General features: G+C 39.8%; 1 protein-coding gene across 1 annotated transcript in view; it reads left to right on the plus strand.

Moving 5' to 3' along the window:
* Nucleotides 1-20,144, plus strand: part of CPA6 (carboxypeptidase A6) — a 72,272-nt gene that overhangs the window by 39,855 nt on the left and 12,273 nt on the right. The window contains exons 3-6 of the mRNA XM_072329692.1: nucleotides 1,663-1,787; nucleotides 5,286-5,400; nucleotides 6,501-6,602; nucleotides 7,349-7,453. Of these exons, the coding sequence (XP_072185793.1) occupies nucleotides 1,663-1,787; nucleotides 5,286-5,400; nucleotides 6,501-6,602; nucleotides 7,349-7,453 (447 nt within the window). The remainder of the gene's footprint in view (nucleotides 1-1,662; nucleotides 1,788-5,285; nucleotides 5,401-6,500; nucleotides 6,603-7,348; nucleotides 7,454-20,144) is intronic.

The following is a 20,144-nucleotide window of genomic DNA, read 5'->3' on the forward strand; positions in this document are numbered from 1 at the left end:
TCATAAATTATGTAGCTGTCTGGTTCTGGTTTTGATGTTCCCTTAAAGCCAGTAATGTGAGGGACAGCTAGAATAACTCAGAAATGGAAAAGTTTCATGATGTTATAAACAATGGTGTGAATATTTGTTGGCTTATCCCCCCCGTGATAATGAAGAAATCCAAAATGACACCTGAGTAACTATCAAGAATACAGACAAGTTCCAGGTATATCTCAATTGTGTGTTTTGGTTTATTTTTTCTTAATATCTGTAACTTATTTCCAGATTTGTATGTGTAGATATCAGGAAACACTTCAGTTGCATTACGTTTGCATATAAAAACTGTTGCTATTTTTATAGAGATGGCTCACACAGAGCTCATTGATATGCTGTTACTCCAAGAGCAATGGGGTTTTTACACTCTGTGCTCAGAAGTCGAATATACATTCCTAATTAACCATGTTTAAAATCAACTTTATTAAATTAAGGGGGGAAATTCACTGAATGACTATAATTAATCAAAATAGAAAAGATTGATAGACTAACAAACATAAGGTGTTAGCACAGTGAGAGGATCTTTACTTATAAGCTACATTTAGCACCATTTAATTCATGAGTTCAGTTTCTACTGACCATCTGCCATAGCTGCTGTCAGCTTCACCAGCCTCAAGAACTTTGCCAGTCCTGGTTTTCGACTGCAAAAGATGCTGCGCCCACCTGGCAAGTTCATGTAGATCTATAGACCATATTGTGCCAGTATGAAGCAGAGAGAGGTTTTGGCAAGAATAGAAAGAGGCTGCTGTTGTGTTTCGGTCTTTTCCTTACAATGTAGTGGACATTTAATTGCATTAAACTGAACTGAAGTCACTCCTCCTTGAGAGGCAGTATCAGGTCAGATGCCTTTTTGACAGAATATTCTTACTACCACCAGAGAAACTACCCTGTGTTGCAGGAGCATACTCGCTTCTCCAAGGTTTGTAGCAAGACCAGGCAAGATGTGCTAAATATTTCGTGTTCTGAGCTAAAATTTCCAAGTGTATTTCAAATTTGTCAACAGAAGAAAGTAAAACCTTTGGTATGTACAAGTGTAAATTCCACACTAACAGCTTTGCTATCAGTTAGTAACTAGCATGTTTTTTTTTCACTATATAAATTCCATCATTTTGTCACTTCATTTACAATTACTGAGCTCTGATCTATTTATTATCAAAAATAAAATGGGCACACTTTGCAAACAACACTGGTATATACAATACCTTCCACCTCGCCTGAGTGTTCATGTCTTTTAGTGCTCTACTTAGCACATAAAACACTTTGTAAAACAAATTTAAGAAACAATCATGGACTCCACAGAAGGAAATATGAAGGGAACATGGAATAGTCTGTTGCTGTGCAAGAAGTTGGAGGTGGCCTTTGTTTCAAACCATTTGAAGAGGCATGTCCCTGTGGTCATTTTTTGTTTCCCATTGGCAAATCTCCCATGAGAATTCTGGCAAGCTGGAGACAATCATTCCTCAGAACTTGCTCCATTCCCCACAGATGTTCAGCTGGACCGCTGAATATTATTTTATTGTCTATATTATGCCTAGAGTGTTTGTCTGCATAGCTTCAAGCGTCCCATCTCCTGGATTTCCCCACCTACACTGAATACATATGAATTACAGGTTGGTTCCTGCACTACAGGTGGACTTGTGGCAGCCCAGCAGCACCTTCCACATCTCTGAAGGTACGGTCATCGATGTGCGTGTGCCACAGAACACGTCCCGAAGTCTTCTACCCTACCTCCAGCAAGCCAACATCCACTACACGTAAGCCTGTGCTTCACCTTCTGTGCATCTCTGCAGAGATCTAGCCTCCCAGGCAGATCTACCACACCAAGTGTGCTTGAAAATATGTTCCACATAGCAACTAGACTGGCAGGCAGCTAGACATTGCCAAGAAAACAACCATTTTAATGGGAGAACAGAAAATCTCCCACAGGAAGGCAGTTTTAATTAAATGTCCTCCTTTGGAGTCAAGCTTAAGTGTTTTCAAAGTATAGGAAAGCACATCTGTGACTGAGAACGGGTAATTACTGATTCTGCAGACTGCTTTGCCTCTCCCTGTGTTCAGCAGGAGCTGGGCTTGTTTACAAGTGTGCTGTAAATGAGGAGGTAAGCATTCATGAATTATAGAGGAACATACTAGTTCTGTCATATAACGCTTCATTCCTTGTGACCCAGTTCAAGTCATACAGAATAAATACATGTTCAGGATCACACATCATTTACAGCGCTTCTTGAAAGCACTCAAGACAGTTTTTTAAGTATACTTGTCAAATGATATTTATCAGTTTGATACACTTACACTAGACATGAGTGATGATCTTGTCATTAAAGCCTTTCAAGTGCAGTGTTGAAGCGCATGGGTAGTCAGCTGATGAGTTATTTGAATTCTCACCAGCATTTGCTGAATAAAGCCCTGCATGAGCCTATTTATCCTTATTTCTCAGTGAGAAGAGAATGGCACAAAGCTGACTGTATGTTATATGCTCTGGGATCAGAATTCCATTTTTATTATACCTAATTTGTTGTTTTAAAAATACAAAAGCAGACATAAGGTAATTATTTAAACAGGCCTGCTAGCTGAAGGTCAGAGCTGCTTTCATGTGAGTTTTACACTGCTTCAGGGTTGTTTGCATTTGAAAAAGGAGATAATAGTTTCTGTAATTGTTTTCCTGTGCTTATAACATGAAGTCCCCTAATTACGGTGTCCCAGCAGCTGCATTCACACCTGTTCCTGCTCACAGTAAACCCCCTTAATTGAAATGACAGAAGGACAACTAGTATGTGTCCAAAGTACCCATCGTACTTGGAGAACTTTAGGTAGATTGTAAAAGAGAGCATGAAACGGTAAGAACTATTTGAGCTAAGGGCAATTTACCTAAAATTGTATTATGTTACAAACACAGGAATTACACTACCTTCACTTTCCAGAGGGCCTCTGTGACACTTGGTGCACATTATATATGTGCTGTGGATGAAGCCGAGCAGCATTTTGCTAGGGCCAGGCTGTATCTTTGCTCTTTCCCTTCATCTCCCTGCTGCCCATTCGGTGGCACTTGCTTGTTTCCAGCCATCGGGATGCTCAGCATCAAACCCTGCAAAGTCCTGGATGCTGTGCATGTGCTTGTCCTGACGTGACCCCTGAGATCTGTACCTCACTGAGAACTGGGAGGATTTATCAGGAGAGGAGCAGCAGGTGTAGGCTGGGGCTGGAAGCAGACTGCTGGGGTAGACAGCCAATGCCTAAAGACAGGAAGTATTAAGCAGACCTAATAATGAAGAGGATAAATAGCCTTGGCCTGAAAGACAGGCTGTCTGTTCCAGTGCTTGACTCTATGACAACAGGGTGAAATAGGATGAAAGATAACAGCCTCAAGTTGTGCCAGGGGAGATTTGGGTATTAAGAATTAATACCTAATACTTAACAGTATTAAGAAAAAATGAGGCATTGGAACAGGCTGCCCAGGGAGGTGGTCTTGGTGGTCAAGAACCATGTAGATGTGGCGCTGAGGGTCATGGTTAGTGGTATGGTGGTGATAGACTGATGGTTGCTCTAGATGATCGTAGTGGTCTTTTCCAACCTTAATATTCTATGATTCTAGGAACAAGATGGCTATAAACAGGCCATGTATCAGGTGAACATTTGCAGCACCAAGTTGTCTAAATTTTTAGTTCTCTGGCAATAAAGCCATTTAGGTTGTGTTCAGTTCTCAGGAAATTAAGAGCCTCTGGATGTTATAAGCACACAGTACACAATTGTTTAAAAGTAAATAACGACTATTTGGAGTACAGACACACAGACATTTGGGAGCTGTGAAATTGAATCTAGCACTGTAAAAGCAAACAGAGCTTGATCCTGGCAGGTACTGACATTAATTGGAAGTCAGCACAGCAGGTGATCATTTCTTTAACATATTAGATGTCCTAATGATTTGAATAAAACCACTGCTTTAATCTAATTACAGGTTTTACTGCTTTACCGAACTGGTCTTATAAATGTGTGGCAGTTTGCAAGTCAAGACTTTAAGTCCTTAGTTTGCTTAATAAAAGTTACTGAAGTAGAACAATGTAATTCCTAATTATGCAGTTACTTCCCTATGACATTTTAAGAATGTCGATAACCTTTACTTTGCTTTGTATGCAGATACAGGCTAGATGTTAGGAAGAAATTCTTTACCATGAGAGCAGTGAGACACTGGAACAGGTTGCCCAGTGAGGTTGTGCATGGCCCCTACCTGGAAGCACTCAAGGCCAAGCTGGATGGGAATATGACCAACCTGGCCTAGAAGGAGGCATTCCTGCCTATAGCAGAGGGCTAAAGGGGATTTTAAAGGACCCTTCCAACCCAAACCATTCCATGATTCTCTGATTTGAGAAGCACTGCCCTCAGTTTTATAGACCTTGCTGTTGCTATCATTGATGGTATTCCCAGCTTCTGCTGCTGTGTGGCAGACAAACAACCCTCTACTTTTAGATATTTTCTATACTATACTTTTAGATGTGCATTATTTAGTTTTGCAATGAAACAGGAAAATTTTCAGCCTTTCCTGCCTTTCACTCTTACAGCAAAGACCCTCCCACTAATTATGCAGGTATATTCACATGTTTGTTACGCTAACTTAATGCTGTTCCTTTTTTTTCACAAGTTATTTTGAAATAACTGGCAGACAGCTATTGCAAAGTAGATAAATGCCATCAACAAACCATATTTAAGGCGCTTTCTTTGCTGTCATTTGTTGCAATTCACAGAATAATGCTGCCAAAGTCTCCATTTTTTGTTTTGCCTCTGCAACTTACAGGTATATGTAATGTTTCGTGCCGGTACAATACTCATGAGAAAAAGTATGCATGTCTTATTCTAAGCCTGAAAATATGATTTTATGGTTTTCAAATCAAAGTTTGAAGACACATAGTCACATATAACTAGATTATAAAAGACAACAACAAATGCTGATCCATAAACAAATGAAAGTGGCTTCTTCTTCACACTGGCTGCATTATTTACATCATTCTGCTTTATTCTCTTAAGAATCTCATTGTGTTTTTTGAAGGCAATGTTACATTTCAAAGCAAGAGAACTATTTATGTGACAACATATATTCAAATAAGCCTGAAGCACTGTACTGTCATGATATAACAGATGAAGTAACACCAGGGTGTTTTAGTTCCTGCTGTATTTCTTCTAAATGCGACTGTTGTTCTGCTTTAGCATGTGTGTTCTACTAGATGCTCAGAAAAAGCTATATCTTTTATTTCACCTAGGATTCTCATATCAGATCTACAGAAAGCAATAGAAAACCAAACAGGACAGAGGGCATCTAGGCATCGAAGGTCCCTCCCTGCGTATAACTATGAAGTATATCACTCCCTGGAAGAAGTACGTGGAAATTCATATTGCACCTTGTATCTGCTACACCTCCATCTTCATTGAGGCTGAAGTTTCACTCTCTGTAGAAGCAATGGTTGCTTGGTTATCTTCAGAAGTGTGCTAAATGCCTCTTCAGAAATAGGTGCCTTCATAAAGTACACATATATATAGTTAAGTATTTGTATTCAAGGCATATAGTTACATGTAAGTGTCTCTGACAGCTTCTGAGTTTTGATTTTAAAGCAGGTCTTTTGGTGCCCCATCCCCAGAGATTTTCAAGGTAAGGCTGCATCAGGCCCTGAGCAACCTGGTAGCTGTGCATATCCCTGTTCATTCAGAGGAGTAGGACTAGATGACCTTTAAAGGTCCCTTCCAACTTTAAGGATTCTATGACTCTATGATTCTGATGGATTAAGAGAGTTCAGTGACTGCTCTCACTGAGTTAAGTAAGCAACGTGAACAAATGCTGAAGCATTTACATGAGGCATCCAAAGCCTTAAAAACATTTCAATACAGACTCAGGTATAAGGGATGCTAACCTGAAAGATAGCTGGTAAGTAATCTATTGATTTTGGTGTATCCACACAGGTTCATAGTTTCAGCATGCACTAAAATTAAGACTCTGGACTGAGCGTGCAGCTGCTGTGCCTCGGTGAGATCTGGTGCCTGTGAAACAAGTAATACAAGTAATGCTGAATCCCACAGGTGCTCCTTGCTTACTGAATCTGTTTGCCATCCCATGTCTTGGCAAGCAGACATGGGCCTCCTTCCATCCATTCTTTATACTTAATGGGAGCACCTGATTAGCTTCATCCCCAGATTCTTGGTGAACAGCTAATGCATTCCAATACTAAAATGAGGAGGGGAAAAAAAAAAGCAAGGAAAAAAAAAAGAGTACAGGCTGCTTCCAGCCTCTTGCAATAGAAACATGGGAGCCCAATTATAATTCAAGTATAAAAACAAAAACAAAACAAATAAGACTAAAAATAAAAACTACAAGAAAATCCCAAAACATTCTGAGGACTGGGAGCTGAGGTTAGTTAAGGAGTTACAGCTACTTCCAGTGAAATGTAAAGACTGAAGCAACAGCTCTATTTCTATATTTGCAGATCGAGGAATGGATGTATTATCTGAATAAAACTCATTCAGATCTTGTTCATATGTTCTCTGTTGGAAAGTCCTATGAAGGGAGACCGCTGTATGTACTCAAGGTAAAGATTAAGTGCTCGTTAATCTGGCTAAATTCTGGGATCAGTGGCAGATGGTTACTTATATCAAGTGCACCAGAGATGCAGGTTACCAGGGTTTCCTAAAGGAAGAATTGCCAAGTCCTAAGAGTATCTCTGAACTTGGCCTTAAACATTTTTTTGGCTGGAAAATTAAAAGCCCAGTCCTATTCACTTGGATTGATATGCATGCATCTAGCAAGCAGCAGGTACCATTAACAGTTTGGATTTAAGGGAGCTGGAAAGTTTTGTAGCCAATCTGTAAAAGAAGTTATGCAACAGAGGGACCCCAGAGGGTCTGGATCCCTTCTCAGCACATGGCACAGGTGCACCTGGTTTGGCTATTGACAGAAGTCCAGGACTGTGTGCTCTCAACTCAAAATATTAGGATGACAGAACGAGAAGGTGTTAGCACAGGACTAAAAAAGTTAGTTTCAATATAATTTCCATCCACTGTTGAAGAGTTCCTAAAATGTGATTCTTCATTAATGTGTTCCTGCAGCATTGTTTTTCCTCAGCCTGCTCCATGCGACAGTTAAGAACTTCCTCCCTTGTGAAAGAATTGACAGATCTCACTTTTCCTGTAATGTTGTTTTGTTTTTATTCCCATAGATCAGGCTCACTATCTTGGCCATACCTGCATGTTATCAGTAGTCCATTATCTTCATATAACTGTGTCTCACTAATGTCATAAGGTCTATTGATACGTTTCTGAATATTCAAATTTCAAGTTAGGTAAAAGATCACGACCTTACAAGAAAGCTGTCTGGATAGACTGCGGGATTCATGCAAGAGAGTGGATTGGCCCTGCCTTTTGCCAGTGGTTTGTGAAAGAAGTAAGTATTTAAAATGCTTTAGAGCCGTGCACCTCCTTCAGTTCAGCAAACATTGCATATTAGCTATAGCCAATCTAGCAAATCTCTAGTATGAACCACAACTATTACTTTACTGCTTTTTGTTTTTTTTAATTAGTGTTTGTAGAACGCTTGGCTCTTGGTTAATTAAGCTGATAGTGACAGCCAGACACAGTTAGGCACAGGACAAAAATATGCCAGACATACATTGGCAGAAATGTGAAGCAGGATTTTATTCCAAGACCTAAAAATGTAATTCTGGTAATTGTCCAGGTAAATCAGTGCCAGTGTGTAGTGACTCAGATGAGTTCAGCATTCCTATTGCTTTTAGGACTGAAAAAATAAAAGACATTTCTCTTTTGTGCAATTCTATAGGAACAGGGAGATAAAATTGTGTACAGATTTCACCTAAAATGATACTTTTCATATTCTCTGAGTATCATGTGATTTATCCAGTGTTTCCTTGATTCTGTGTTATCAGATTTATACTCCCTTTGTCTTTCGTATCCAAAGTCTAACCTTCATATCCATCCCTATGCCATTTTTCAAATGCTCAGGAAAATCAAAGCACTCGCAATTTTGCTTTCTGCTTGTGCGATGTTCTTTATGTATTTATTTAACATCAACGCTTAATCTCTTCTGATTTGGGATTCATTTCAGCTGTGTGATATGTTTGCAGGATTTTGACATTTCGCCTTAGCCAAAACACTTTTGCTGAAAATAATATAAGCTGCATAGTGTAGTCTATTCTGTGATGAAATTTACAGAAGTCAAATAGGGCTTCAAAAAGAAAAAACAAAAGAAAACAACAACAAAAAACAAACAGCAGATGTGCTTTGAGTAATTTTGCATAGTGTTTCTTGCACAAAATATGTGACGAAAAATCTTTATTTGCAAGGTTCTTCCAGTGAACATGATTTTCTCACTTCTCTTTCACCATTCCGCTATGAATTCCACAATTCTGACTTAAAGTATCTGCCTTTATTTTCTGGGATGTCTCTGTTCAGCAAAAAAGATCCTGATCCTGTAAGTCACTTCATGAGAGTAAATTTCTGTATCATGAACACTCATGGATCATAGAAAAGAATCACAAAAAAGCCCTGGTTGAAGGGACTTCAGAGACCATCTGGTCCAACCTCACATCCTGATGATATTAGGCTGTCTTTGCCACAGAGATAGCTGAGATGATCATATTACCAGAAGTCACAGGTAGTACAGCAGCAACATGTATAGTACTGAAATAATGAGGTCATTACAATCTAGGCTGCTGGTGCATGGATGGGCTAAACCAGACTCAGAAGCTGCTTTCTGAAGTTGCATGCAATGATAAGTCTTTTTATTAGGACTCGTGTTAGTGTGAAGGTGAACAAACTTGCAAGTATTTCTGAGCAGCTCTCCTACCCAGAACAGGTTGCAGGAAGGCAAGGAGAGGTTTGCATCAGACAGACACTTGTGGGAAAGCCTTATGCTCGAGTACATCTTCCTTATGGAGGCTTTAACATAAAGTACTACAATGTGGCAGTAAGGTAAAAATCATGAGATTTCTCTGTAGAGCTTATGGAAGAATATGGTCTGTGCATGTATATATGAAAACCTTCTGGCTGTTACTTGAGATCCTTGGAGAGTAGCTTGCTAGTAGGAATATTTCGCTACCTATATAAAGGCATTTTCCTAGGTTAAAGAAAGTTTTTACAGAACTGAAGAGTTCCTTGAGACTACAAGATTGTACACTTTTGCACACCTTGGTCACACATCTCTTTTGTTTGCTGATGACAGACATCTTCTGCTTTTGTTAGAGCAATATTTCAATCCAGCATCTGGATAAGAATTGTGCTTGCAGATTCATTATTTTAAAGTGGCGGGGAGGGTGGAAGGGTGAGGACAATTAGAATGTTTACATTAGGATAATGCTTTTCTCAAATGGATTAGGCATTTTGAGAATGAACTCTGTGAAAACTGAAGGACTCTTTGTGCTTCAAACTCTGTAATTCTGTTTCTCTGGCAAACTCCCTCCCACAAGCACCTCAGCAGCCCAGCAGCACTTTCCATCTTCCCTTGTGCCTATGTGCAGTTCTGAGAAAGGGCAGTCCTCTTGGAAACCAGTTTTTCCAGGCATGTGTGTTGACTCTAAGGAATAGCAACACGAGCTCATTGATTTAAGGCAAGCAAAAGGAGAAATTGGATTTATGTGATGCTAGCTTCTTTCCTAGCAGGAGCAGTTGTATACGTGTCCCTTTTCTGTGCAGGCAATCTGAAATACTACCTTGCTTTCACTTCACCCTGTAGCCTCTGTCACTTGTTTCCACTGCCACTGTCAGACTACTGAGGGGCCATAGCTCCCCTGTGGGCCATATCTGGGGGCAGTAGCAACCTGAAAGCATATCCCTTCCCACCATCCCAGACAGAAGCCCCAGGCATTGCCAAGACCAGGCTCAGAAATGGGCCTGCAAGTGGGCCTGGCTTACTGGGGCCCATGGCCAACAGGACTGAACTGTGGGAAGTGGGGACAACCCCTGCTGTGAATTTGTTGTAGTGATGGCCCCAGGGGATTAATGGGGCCCTGGGCAGCATTGGGGAGCCATGAAGTAGACAAGAACAGCATGGGCTGGGGCAGCCCTCAGGGTCCTGACAGCCATAATCTAAGGAAAAATATATTATTGCTTACATTGAAGCACTTGACTTTAATTTCAAAGTAGTTTTGTACATAGCAAACCTCTTGACCTAACTGGAAGGTCTGTGTGGGATTCAAGACATAATTAATCTTCTGAAGAATCCATACTCCAGTGTATCATAAGGCTTTTCAAGAGATTTAGCTTAGAAAACAGCCTCTACGTATGAATGTACATTCAAACTCAAGACTTGACCCAGATAGCCCCGTCAGCTTGGGAGCCCCTGCTATCTTTCTTGTGCTCCAGGGAGCAGCAGGTTCAGGGTGCCAGCACATGTTCTGTGAACATGGGATACATCACCTACCTCTGTAGGGTGGAGGTGCCATTGGGCAATTAGTTGTTAGTGGCTTGCTGGGTTTCAGGCAGCAGCCTTCCACTTTCTCCAAAGCATCTGGAGATGCTCAGCCAAGCATATCCTGACTCCTATCTACATGAAAATGCAAAGCAGACCAAGGCAGAGCAGACTTGGGAAATAAGGATGTGGGGCAATAGAGTGTGAAGGCAAGAGGCTGCCTGCTACATGAGCTTATTCTGGGTTCAAGCAAATACAACAGTTAGAGAAAAAGAACAGATGAAGTAAGGAAAGAAAGATCTAGAACAGGAGGCTTAAGATTGAAAAGAGAAAAAACATACAGGAAAGAGTTTTGCAGTATGTGCTAATGCAGTTTTGAAGTACAAAACCAAACCTCTCTGTCTTTTGAAACAAACAAAAGAAGAGCAAAGACTGTTGTTTGGGTTTGGGGTGGGTTTTTTGTTCACTTTTTTAATAACTGTAATCTACTCCAGCATGAGCTCTAGCCTTGGCTCTCTATCCTGTAGATCTGGTGTTAATAAGAACTTCGCTGTTTGTTTCTGTAGAAGGCATCTCTTTAAATGCCTTTAGTCTCTCAGCTACAGATAATCAGAAGTTCTACAGGAATTAGCAATACTGGTGACCTCTGACAAACCTACCTCATGGTCACTGCATTTCAAGTCAAGAAATGGGACTCCTGTGCATACTTTAAGTATCAGCTAAAGAGTCACACAGAAGTGACTGTGCTGGTAGAAAACTTGGCCATAGATATTTGCTATCGATAACAGGTTACAGTGGAGCCCCACCAACTTTAGGCTTTACTCAGCTGAAAAGGACCAGGAAAAAAGTCCCTGACAGTGGAGTATAGGGAAGCAAAAGGAACTGAGAAAAGAAATGGAACTGATTACATGTGGACTACTCCGAAGGCAGCCTGCAAGGATACATGAGTCAAATGGAACCCATAATTATCAAATATAGCATATTAGACCAAAAGAGTCCTTTGTGGAATTTAAGAAGCAAAATCTACAGACTTTCCGATGAAGTACATTAAATATTTATATGTGTTAACAAAGAGCATTTAAATTCGCTTCACTGAGTGGGCAGCTACCTCAGGAGAAGTAAAATTCAGAGATCAAATTATCCAAATCTCAGATTCAGAATTTCACCATTGTTTTGAGATTTTGAAATATGTTTCACAGGCTGCTCTTCAAATTAACATTAAAACTAGATTCTATTTCAATTTTAGTGGAAGCAGATGAGGATTCGCATTACATCTGGTTTGACTTTCTGCACTCCAATAAAGTGCTGCCATTTGATCCATCCCAATGACGTATAACCTTGAAATGCCACTCACACAATGTTTTCAGAAAGCAAAATGCAAGAGGTGCAACTTTAAGATGCACTACTCCTCGCTCCCATTGAAGATTTTGTATTTTAAACCTAAAAGATTAGAAAATTCAAGAAATATAATGAAAAAAATGTTCAAGAAGAAAAAATCGATCATACTTAGAATCCAATGACAAGTAGAAAGACAAAGTTTGTTGAGATAAAGTGTGTTCCCCTAAGGGAGAGGCCTTATCAAGACCTCTCATGAAAGCACAAGTAGTTTCATACTATGGAAGTATACCACTCTTTACCATTGCTGTTTTCTCCAATACCCAAGAATTTATCCTTTTCAGGAAAAAATGGAAAAGTGACATTTTGTCTTGATTCAGCTGATCTGCACTTCATATATGAATTAAGGCATTCTCTTTCATAGACTGCCTAGGCTCTTACTTTTTTGAAATGTTTAGAATCTCTGGACTTGCCTCAAAATAATATTATTATTCTTTGAATCTGTGCCAGCTTATACTTCATTGCACGTACCCACATTTCTTTAATGTATGTCTATTGTGCATTTTTTTTTTCTGGTCTAGCAGTGTTACTGACTGCCTCCTCTGGGACAGAACCTAACCAATATCTAATATTTTGCTGAAAAAATGTTCAGAACTATTTCTGCCTTTTCTGGATTTCATCAATATTTCTTCATAAATTTGGTTCAGGCATTGACCTTCCTAGTACACCCACAACCGCTCTCTCACCTCCATCCAAATGTCCGCTAGGAAGAAGCCGTCCAAATGCACATCTCTGAATCCCTGCTCATCTTGTCTCTTAAATATAGCCCATAATAGTTGTCTTATCTCAGAAGAATCTCAAATCTGAAAGAAAAAGAATCAGTATGCCCCATATACTTCAGATTGTGAGATGCATAGATGAAAGTCCAAACCCTGAAATGTGCGTTTCCTATGATCCCAATTATATGAGCTTCCAAATTATCCACCACTATGTGCTCATACTTCATAGCACAGCCAGGAAGCAAATAGGCAGCCTCAGAAAGAAAAATTAAACAAAGGGGGAAAAGTTTTTCAAAATGCTGACATTGATATTAATTGCTTCCAAAACCAGGAAGTCCTGGTCCCATCTTTTCTCTTCATAATAATGAGCCAAGAGACAGAAACTGGCTAAGATGCAAAATGGCAACACCTGCCTGCACAATGCTAAGCTTGTGACTGATTTATGAGAAATCGTGTGGGATGGATACTGCCAATTAGGCAGCCATTGAGCCTGTGGACCAGGCTCCAGAGACCAGTTTTTACCAGGAATTTTGCATGGTTTGAGGCCTCAGATTCTTCCTCAGGAATGTTTATGAAGTGCTCAACTGTGAAGGCAGGATACCTAAAATAATAGGGCATACATGTATAGAACCAAAAAAGGACAACTGTGTGACCAAAAGCAGGTCCAAGCAGGAGACCATGATGACAACATGACTTTTAGAGAGGCCTGATTATTTTTCAATGCTGGGCAAACCGTGTGGTTAAAAGACCATAAAGCTATAACTTTTCCTTCTTTAAGAACTGCTGAAAGCCAGTTTAACATTTAAACTCATTCTGCAAAATTCCTCAGTCTGTGTTCTGATGGACAAAACACCTGTGGGATACTGCATCAACAATCAGAGTAGCACTCAGTCCATCAGCCCAGTGTTGATATTTGCTGTTAGGAATCATCCTCACCTTCTCAATCATTTTGGGTAATGCTGAACTACATCAAAATGGGTATGGTTTTAGGATTCAGGAGATTTATTTTCCCTTGCTCTCCATAACTACCGGAGTCTCAAATGCTGCCTTTCTCCCTGGTGATGATGAGATTCAGACACCTGTTTTTCACACACTTCAGAAACATCCTGATCTCAGGGCTCTGTGAGTGTGCTATATGAAGCAACACATCAGTGTTTGTTAAAAGATTAACTGCTTGGTCTATCATTTCTCAACAGACTAAAGTCTTTGATGGTACAGATGAAATGACACATTCCCACAATCCAAGATTTCAGACTAACATTAATTTAAAGAATGATCATTACACTTTTATTTTGGGACTGAGACAAATGTAGTTTGAGACAACCGAGTTAGTTCACCTTCCCCATGATCTACTTTCCATCTCAGTTTTTTTTCAAGGTTTCTAAGCAGAAATTTTTGCAGGAAAGCAAGTACAGACTTGACTATCTCTCTGTGTGCCATACATTTATTTATGCCACTCCTGATCCTGGGGACCCCTGGTCTTAGCATATCTTTGAGTACCGGCTCTCAGAAATCTGAAGAGCTTTTGAAACCCTTTGAAATATCCCAAAGTGAATCAGAGGCATGCAAGGCCAAAACAAATACTGCACACCTGCAGCTTTTTTTTTCCTTCACCCTTTACCTGGCTGCACTCTTTCTTTCCAAGGTCCTTTTCCTTCAGCTAAAGCTCTTCAGCTGATGTTGGCTTAACTTGGTTTTTTTCTTGTTGCTCGTTAAACCACCATACCTGCTTTATCTGTGAAGTCTTCTCTGGGCTTTCCTCCTGTTCATCAGTTTTCAGTTCACTCCTAAAGACCAGAAGGCTCTACAGGCTGTATCCTGTCCCCTTGCAGCCCCCTGCACATGTGTGAGTGGTTGTGGCACGGTGAGGACAAGGCTCTGCACCTTGAAGGCCCAGTCCTTTGGTGATGGATCTCTCCACAAATGCTCTGGCAGTTTTTTTCAGTATAAATGTAATGCAATTGTTGGAGCTTAATTTTCGTTATTTGCCAGACTATAGTTTCCCCAGATGTCTTTTTAGCTGTCTAACCTAAGAAAAGAAATATCATCTTCTCTGAGTACTCCCTGTATATCCATTATCTGGAGGAAAAATCCATCTGTTTCATCCAGCAGCATCTATATTTGAAACACTCAGCCTTACTTATCTTTAGCTAACTCATTCTTTTCTGTCAGGAGCTTCTGCCTGAAACGCTATTTGTTTTTGCTCCATCAGAGAGTTCTCTTTCAGCCTCTTCCCTCAGTACTTCATTCATCAGCTTCTCAACAGCAAGAGCCACTGGTGCAAATGCAGAATCTGTTTTATCCACAGGTTGTTCTTTTTCTTCTATCTCCAAATACTGTCCCCGCCATTTGAAGTTTCCATGCTATTTCATGTCTAGGTTTTGCTGCTATTCAGCAACCTCACTCTACTCTACAGCTGGTTCTGTTTTGAACCTCATTTCATCAGCCACCTTGCATCCCACTTTGCTCTGAGTTTCTGCATCTCTCCAGTGCATCCATGCTACTGAAAACAGAGGTTACCCATGTGCACCAGTTCTGATGGGTAGGGAAATATAGCAGCAGTAAACGCTACCAACAAGATGGGCCTTCAGTTGTGATCTTTTGGTGTTGGCTTTTTTTAATGGATAAAGCCTAAGCCGGTGCCAAAAAAGATGTAGTGCAGTACCGTTGTATCACCACAATGAGGCATGTGATGCATTGTTTTAAAAACAGCTGTAGCAAACTAGCTGTGTGCTGCGCAATGTTGCTTCCTTTTTCATTTGGTTCATAGTGGAATTTCCCCAAGTCCTATTCAACATTATTGTCGTTTAGAGACAGTCCTTTCCTTTGATGTGACAACTTCATGGTGGCAAAAAAAAATAAAAAATAAACAATAAAAATAGTTTTGGTTTTCCTCTTCCAAAATGAATATATATATATATATATATATAATCATGCTATATATATATAGCATGATTTCCTTTCTGCAATTTCAGTTACTTAGCTGCAACTTCTTAACTATTCATGATCTTAGGAAGGTAAAAATTACTTTTCTTGTGCTTGCAGCTATTCATTTTTCACAATGTGAATGCATTTTGATAAAATAAAGGTAACTCTGCAGCTGCTGCCTTGTGCTGATGTAGGGACTTTCCAATGACACTTGTTGGTGAAGGCCTTTCTGCTGCTGGGTGTGTTCTTCTTCTTCAGTGCATGAAGATCATTCACATTTTTGTTCTAACATATTACTTGTACTGAAGAAGAAATCCTGCTTTGTATTTTAGCAGTCTGCTGTGAGTGATGATGTTGCTTAAGTAGAATCTCAGCCCTACCAATATATAGATGCACTACTTAATATGAAAGACTGTGAAGGAAAATGCTGTGTTTTGGACAGCTTAGTTGTTTCAGAAACTGAACTACAAGTAGTATTTTGTATCTTAACTGTTTAAATGCATATCAGCTATTTAATTAGATGGTGTATTCAAGTAAACTTCATCAGATTTCTGTCAACATATACTACCTTGAGCCAACATAATTAGAAAGCAAAATTTAAGAATCATATTTCTCAGAGGTAAACATCTCAGTTGGCTGCTGCCAGGCTTGTGTGGTAATTAGGTGCATATGATTACTACGAGATAAGTCTGTGTTGCCCCTGTCAGAGTATTCATTGCATTTTAGAATAGCACAGGCTTTTCATTTCCCTCCTGGATAGACCTGAACCTATTTGGGACTTAGGAGATTTTTTTTTTAATGTAATACATCTCTGAGTGGACTAAGAATATATACCTATGAATTCCATTAAGAGCTGTATAACTGTGTCTAGCTTCTTCCCCACAAGATGCTGCATTCGCTAGGGTGATCCAATTCATGCTGGGACATTCTTAAACATATTGTTGTCTCTCTGCCTCTTTTCTGCTTCAGTGTAATCTCTACATGCATCCTTAAGTAGAGGCATAAACAAGCCCTCGGGATCCTGCATGTCGTTCTGTTTTGTAAACTTTTCAGTGTGTTCTCTTCTGAGTTCTGCAAAGTAGTTGCAGCACACCACTAGATTTCTTTGATGTTTCTGGATTCCTCCTGTTAGCAGTATTTTCTGTGTATTGCCAAAGAGGAAGAAAGATTTTGTTTGGAAACAAAAGAAGAAACAAGCAAATAATTGTTTCAGGTTACAGGCACGATTCATACTTTGACCTTGAAAGCTGGACTCTGTTTTAAGATGTTTGGTTCTAGATACTCATTTGGGTCTTCTCCTTAGTAAAGGGCTTAACACTCTGCCTATGAACTTAGTGCCAAAGCAGGGCACTAGCAGTGAAAAGGGTAATGGAGATAAAAAAGATCTACTGTTTCCAAGTACAAAGATGGAGAAAACAACTGACTTGCCAAACTGATAAAGTGGCCGTGAGTGCCTGAATGGCAGATGACAGTATTGCCCTGCTAAAATGTAAGGAATACAGAGAATAGTAAAACATTATACATTACTATCAGAAGGATGTTTTAACTGATGACTTCCTAAATGGGTAGAAGAGCTCATCCTGCTTTATCAGGAGCAGTTTGATATGATTTCTGTTAGAACAGCAATTGAGCCAATTCCCTGTGCTAAAATAGTAACAAGTTAATTCAGCATGAATGTTAAATTCAAAACCAGAAGCAACATAAGCTCACTGTTACCTTCAGTTTAATAACAATTAATTGGGGAACAGCAAATCGTTATTAAGCTCACCCACAGTTTCAGAGTCTTCCTCAATCCTGTCTCCTTGCTTTGTCCTTCTGAGTAAATCCCCTTACTTTATTAAAAGCACAACTGTATCCTAAATCCATTTTAAACTCCTGCATTTTATTGCCTTGGCTGTTTTGTTTACTTCATCCCCCAAATTAAATTTCATATGGACCAGATCCTCAGCCAGCCTAAGCTGGCACAGGTCTATCAGCAACCACCACTCTTTGCTGATCCAGATGATTGAGCCCCCTCCTATTAATCACCGGTCGTTTCCCCCATCCCCCAGGCAGATTGTTTGCATGTTGTTGGCAGGGTTCCTGCATCATCTGTTCATTCACTAATAACTCTATTCAGCATTTATTGGGCCAGCCCTGCTCTCTGCGCATTCAGCAGCAAAGCTGCTATTGATTGCATGATGGGGAAGCAGAATCAAGCTCTATGAAGTAGCATCACTTTGTATTCTAAGAGCTCTCTGCAAACTACAATGCAGTTAATTCACTAATGGCTTAAATTCCTTTTGCTTGTGCCACGGTGAGGAGAAAATGTTTCAGCACTGTTAGGGGGGCTGCATGATCATTATTTGGAAGATCTGGGAGTCACGTCCCAAACGATGAGCTGAGTGCTGTGCTCCAGGAGCCCTACACCTTGGTGCTCATAAGGCACATTGCCAAAGACCTGTGAGCTAAGGGAGGTAAGGTTATGCAGCCCGTGTTGCCTTACTATGTGTATCAAATAAAACTGCCAGATACAAATGCACTGTGAAGGACAAAATAATTTCAGGAACAAGGATGTGATCTCATACCAGTTTATAGCATCTATACTCTTGCTTTCTGTGAAAAAGAAAGCTGTACTCGGTCCATTACATTTTAAATGAAATGGTACTCAAAAAGGTCAACCAAATTATGAAGGTAAACCATATATATCTTTAAAGAACAGAATTGAATGATTGATATATTTGGCTCTAGATCAATTTTAAGACATAAAAGTTTGAAAAGTATTGCTGGGAACTGTAAAACCAAAGTTTCTCACAGTGTTTCATCAACGATGGCAGCTACTAAAATGATACAGAGTAGCTTTAGAAAAACGAAAGGATGATCAATATTTTGCAGTCTGTGTTTTGTTGTTGTTGTTGTTTTAAGTGGTGATTCTTTTATCTGACAAGAAAAAGATATCCTTCCGAATTTAAAACACATTAAATACGAAAAGGGATTAAAATATTTTCATTATGTCACTTTTTGCAGATTTGGAAAGGTTCTGAAAAATTTGCAAAGCTGATTCATGTGATTAAATTAATGAATTATCTGTAGGTATTTTAAGGAGATGATTTTACGAAGTGTTTTAAAGAGTTCATTCTTCTGGCATTCTTGTTTACAGTACGTTATATATAACACTCCAGTGTAACAAAATGCATAATTACAGATGTAATTTGCAGTGCAATAATGGCATACACGGTGAGAGGTATAAGCTATATGCCAGTTCCATTGCCTCTGTTACATAAACGCTCATCACAAAAACACAAGCTGAGCTGTATTTGTATATAACTGGCTAAAAAAAGAGAAAAACATTAAAAAGTCAAGGAAGTGATGTGTGGTGACTTGTTTCCTCCCTGACCAAATTTCTTCTCCCTGAAATAGGCCTGATAAAGAAGCTCATTTCCCTTGACTCCCACTTTGGAGCACACCTTCGTTCTGTTTTCACTGCAATAAGAGAGTCATACATATTTAACATTTGTGCTTACCTTATAGGCTCTTAATCCTGCTAAGATTGAAGTGTGTGGCCCTGCTTCAATATGTGTTTTTGGCATGCAGAACATCGATGAAACAGAGCCCTTGTTTTCATCATCATTATTTTGAGTAACCATCGCTTTCAGTTTTGATGAAATTACTTTTTTACTATAGCTGAAGTTCCCTGAACACCATTACTATTATCCAGATGTATTTGTAGCCTTTCTGCGGCTTCTCTAATACACAAAAAATTGAATTTAAATGTTATACCTTTCCAGCTAAGAATCTGGGAAACTGATGGCAAGGGGGCCCAGAGACCTGTGACCTCTGCATTGGCCAGATATACTTTTTTCCAGTATCCCCATGGCTGCAGCAAGCTGCTTTCAAAGGCTTTCTGTCCTTCACTTCTCCCCTGTGATAACCTTGCACTAATTCAGCATCTCATCCCACTGCATGACAGAGGGTAACGGACAGCTGAGCAAAAGTATTGAGGAGTCTCATTCCATTCACACTCCTCAAGGAATAAATTCCAGCCCCAGAAAAATCCAGTGGTATAGGCACTTTGTACAGACATCCCACAAAAGGCATCCATCAGTCCCAGTGGCAGTGTCAATAACCCAACCAGCTGCATGGATTGGAGCCCAGGAGTATTGAAATCCTGCACTTCACACCATTCATTCCCTAGCACTTGTCAATTGAAAAGCTTTTAGCTTACTTTATCTCAGAACAACTTTCCCTATTGTGCCCCAAACACATTTCTTCATATATTCTGAAGGCTAGGAATACTGTAGGCCAAAAGGGCTGGAATCAGGCAGCTGGAGGAGAGAAGCAATCCTCAGTCTTCCCTCAGAGCCCAGTGGCAATGTGCTGGGCTTTCTAGCTGTCAGTGAAGCACTTTGTTCCTTGCCTTACAGAACCAAGACTTAAACTGTAAAGTTTGATGCCTAGCCATAACCAGAGACAGTTTGTGTCACAGCGAGCTTTCTGAAAATGGTAAAGGAGTCTATTGATGGCAAACAGAACTGGTGAAGAGCTACCTAGACTTTCCTACCTAGATTTCCTTCTTTTTTTATACCTGAGATTCTCCACAATTACAGGGTTTTCTAAATTGTAAAGGAATAAGATGCCTGTGTTGATGATTTTGAATGCAGCAAATTACTCTGAATACAAAAAAAGCTTAT

This window comes from Excalfactoria chinensis, chromosome 2 (assembly GCF_039878825.1).
Source record: "Excalfactoria chinensis isolate bCotChi1 chromosome 2, bCotChi1.hap2, whole genome shotgun sequence".
NCBI classification, from domain to species: domain Eukaryota; kingdom Metazoa; phylum Chordata; class Aves; order Galliformes; family Phasianidae; genus Excalfactoria; species Excalfactoria chinensis.